The following is a 3,074-nucleotide window of genomic DNA, read 5'->3' on the forward strand; positions in this document are numbered from 1 at the left end:
CCTACAACGAGCCCATCGTCTCGCCCTCGCCATGAAGTCGCCAGGATGGCTCCTTTTCACCCGGGGGCGATTGTAACGAAGAAGAAAGGTCCGGGTCAAGGGATTAAAGCTCAGGCCGAAATTCAAGCTGAAGCAGGGCAATCCCCACGGACAATCCCCACGCATCAAGTGCGCAGCATACGCAGCGTGATCGAGTTCAGTTCTGGCTGCCTCTGCTTCTTCGGCTCCTCGAGTTCCTTCGGTCTCCGTCGCTTGAGCCCCTCGGTTCCTCGGCTGGCTAAATAAACCCCACTACAATATATATATATATATATATATATATATATATATATATATATAAACTGTCACGTACCCACAAGCATCTGAATGAACTTTTAATTTGTGACATCCCAGCCGAGGCGACGACGACGACGAACGAGCGCTACCGGGAACGCATCATCATCAGTGTTTTGCTCTGGCAGCTCGAGTGCCTCGCGGTCAAGAGCGTTCTTCTCCGCTGCTTCTTCTATTAGCGTTTTAGTAAAGCTCACCAACACCCCCAACGCGTATTTGCTGTACGCGACACTGGTGGAGGTTGCGGGGTACGACTACCCCATGCAGAGGACCCCTTCGGCCAGCCCGGAACGGCCTCACCCTGTCCACACACCTGTCCATCGGGCTAGTCGTCGCCAACGCGGACTGTCTCCAGAGTGCGGTTACCTTGACTTCACTGCACCTAGACGTCAAGCGCCAGCACCCCAAGTAATGACGCAACCACTTCCCTGCCAGGTAACTCTCCAACAGCCACGTACGCCGGCCATTTTTCACGGTGAGGCGTTTGAGGACGTCGAGGATTGGCTGGAGCAGTTTGAGCGGGTCGCATCGTTCAACCAGTGGGACGCTCGTCAAAAGCTGCGTGAGGTGTATTACTCGCTAGAACATGGTGCAAGGACGTGGTTCGAGAACCGCGAAGCGAGGTTATCTACTTGGGAGGAATTTCGCCAGGAGCTGCTGGAGTCATTCGCCAGCAGCGACCGCCGTGACCACGCTCAGCGCCTTTTGGAGTCTCGCATCCAAAAACCGAACGAGACGGTGGCGATGTTTGCAGAGGACATGGCACGCCTCTTCCGTAGAGCCGACCCTGAAATGTCAGAGCCGAAGAAACTACGGCATCTAATGCATGGCGTGAAGGAACAACTGTTCGCCGGCCTCGTACGAAATCCACCCCGCACAGTGAAGGATTTCATTAAGGAGGCCACAGCCATCGAGCATGCCCTGCGGGACAGATGCCGGCAATATGACCGGGTTACCGGCGGTTCTCCAAGCGCTACTGCTGCAGCGACGGCATCCAGTGACAGGTCCCTGCGTGAGCTCGTGCGATCGATAGTGAGAGAGGAACTACAGCTGCACGGGATAGGCTCTTCACAGCCTTCGCATGCTTCTGTCGCCGACATCGTGCGTCAGGAGATCCGGGAAGCCTTGGCCATTCCGGAGAGCCAGCCGCAGCAGCTCCAACCAAGCTATGTGTCGGTTGTCCGTCGTCACCCACCTGTACCGCCTATTCCAGCACCTCAACGGGCTCCCCAGACCGATTCCTGGCATCAGGGAGTGCACACCAACCCGCATCCCAGGCCTCGAATGGAAACTTCAGCTGGACGACAGGTACGGAAGTCCGACGTCTGGCGCACAAATGACAACCGGCCGCTGTGTTTTCACTGTGGCGAAGCAGGCCATATCTACCGCCGCTGTCCGTACCGCGAAATTGGGCTTTCCGGATTCGCTCCCACGGCTCCACGCCCTTGCTTTGGACAAAGACCCCCTGCTATCGAGGAATACCTTGCTGCGAGACGAGACCTTTCGCCGAACCGTCGACCACGTTCACCGTCCCCAGCGAACGACGTCTCCCCTAACCGTCGGAACTTCGGCGGGATACTGCGAGGCAGATCCCCAAGCCCTAGGCGGGGAAACTAAAAGCAGCAACCTCTGGAGGCAGGGTTGCTCGTAGCCTAACTACGCAAGACCTTCAAAACCCCTCGACGTCTCCGACGGAAAAGGATACCACAAGAATGTCTTTCGCCGAAGCTGGAAGCGCCGACCTCGTAATTTGTATAGATGGACATGAAGTGGTTGCTCTTATTGACACCGGTGCAGACTACTCTATAATTAGTCAGACCCTCGCCGATCGGTTAAAAAAAGTGAAGATGCCGTGGTGTGGACTTCAGATTCGATCTGCTGGAGGCCATTTAATGACTCCAATAGGGAAGTGCACCGCCAGAATCGCCATTGGTAACGCTGATTTTGTCGGCAGTTTCGTGGTCCTCGCGGAGTGCTGCAAGGACCTTATTTTGGGGATGGACTTTTTAAGAGAATACAACGCTGTGATCGACGTTGGTGAACGCCTAATTACATTCTCGTCGAGCCACCGCCCACCAGAACTCGCAGCATGCCGAGCGCCGTTGCGGGTTATCGACGAGGACGTGAACATACCACCGCGGTCATGCATGCTAGTTTCAGTTCACTGCGACATGTTTAGCAATGTTGACGGCATAGCAGAGCGAATCGATGAACTTTTGTTCCGTCATGGCATCGCAGTTGCTCGAGGCGTGTTGCATGTAACCGATGGCCGTGCCGCATTACTGCTTACTAACTTCAGCAATGAACGCCAACATGTCGCCAAAGGCACGACAGTTGCCTATTTCGAAGACATAGCTGATGGCGAAGACTGCTTTGCGTTACAAGGCGCCGCACCTGGTGAAACCAGCTCCGATGCCATCATCGATGTCAACTCCGGCTTGCCTCTCAGTGAACAACAAACCCTCCTCGCGCTGCTGACGACCTTCAAGGACTGTTTCTCTTCGACATCTGGCGTGCGTCAAACTCCGCTTACAAAACATCGCATCATTGTTGATGATAATGTGAGGCCGCTTCGTCAAAACCCCTATCGTGTCTCTGCGAAGGAACGGGACGCAATTCGCAGCCAAGTGGAGCAGATGTTGCGCGACGATGTCATCCAGCCTTCTCGAAGTCCGTGGGCATCACCCGTCGTTCTGGTCAAAAAGAAGGACGGCACATTGCGATTTTGCGTTGATTACAGA

The 3,074-nt window shown here is 54.9% G+C and overlaps 1 protein-coding gene across 1 annotated transcript; it reads left to right on the forward strand.

Annotated features, from left to right (window-relative positions):
- The first annotated feature begins 382 nt into the window (after window positions 1–382).
- LOC144148990 (uncharacterized) lies at window positions 383–2,592 on the forward strand. Its single transcript, XM_077680514.1, has one exon. It carries the CDS (start codon window positions 595–597, stop codon window positions 1,948–1,950), a length of 1,356 nt encoding a protein of 451 aa, XP_077536640.1. The 5' UTR covers window positions 383–594; the 3' UTR covers window positions 1,951–2,592.
- Window positions 2,593–3,074: the final 482 nt, after the last annotated feature.

Source organism: Haemaphysalis longicornis, unplaced genomic scaffold, assembly GCF_048455015.1.
Source record: "Haemaphysalis longicornis isolate Haplotype H1 unplaced genomic scaffold, Haemaphysalis longicornis Haplotype H1 scaffold_8, whole genome shotgun sequence".
NCBI classification, from domain to species: Eukaryota; Metazoa; Arthropoda; class Arachnida; order Ixodida; family Ixodidae; genus Haemaphysalis; species Haemaphysalis longicornis.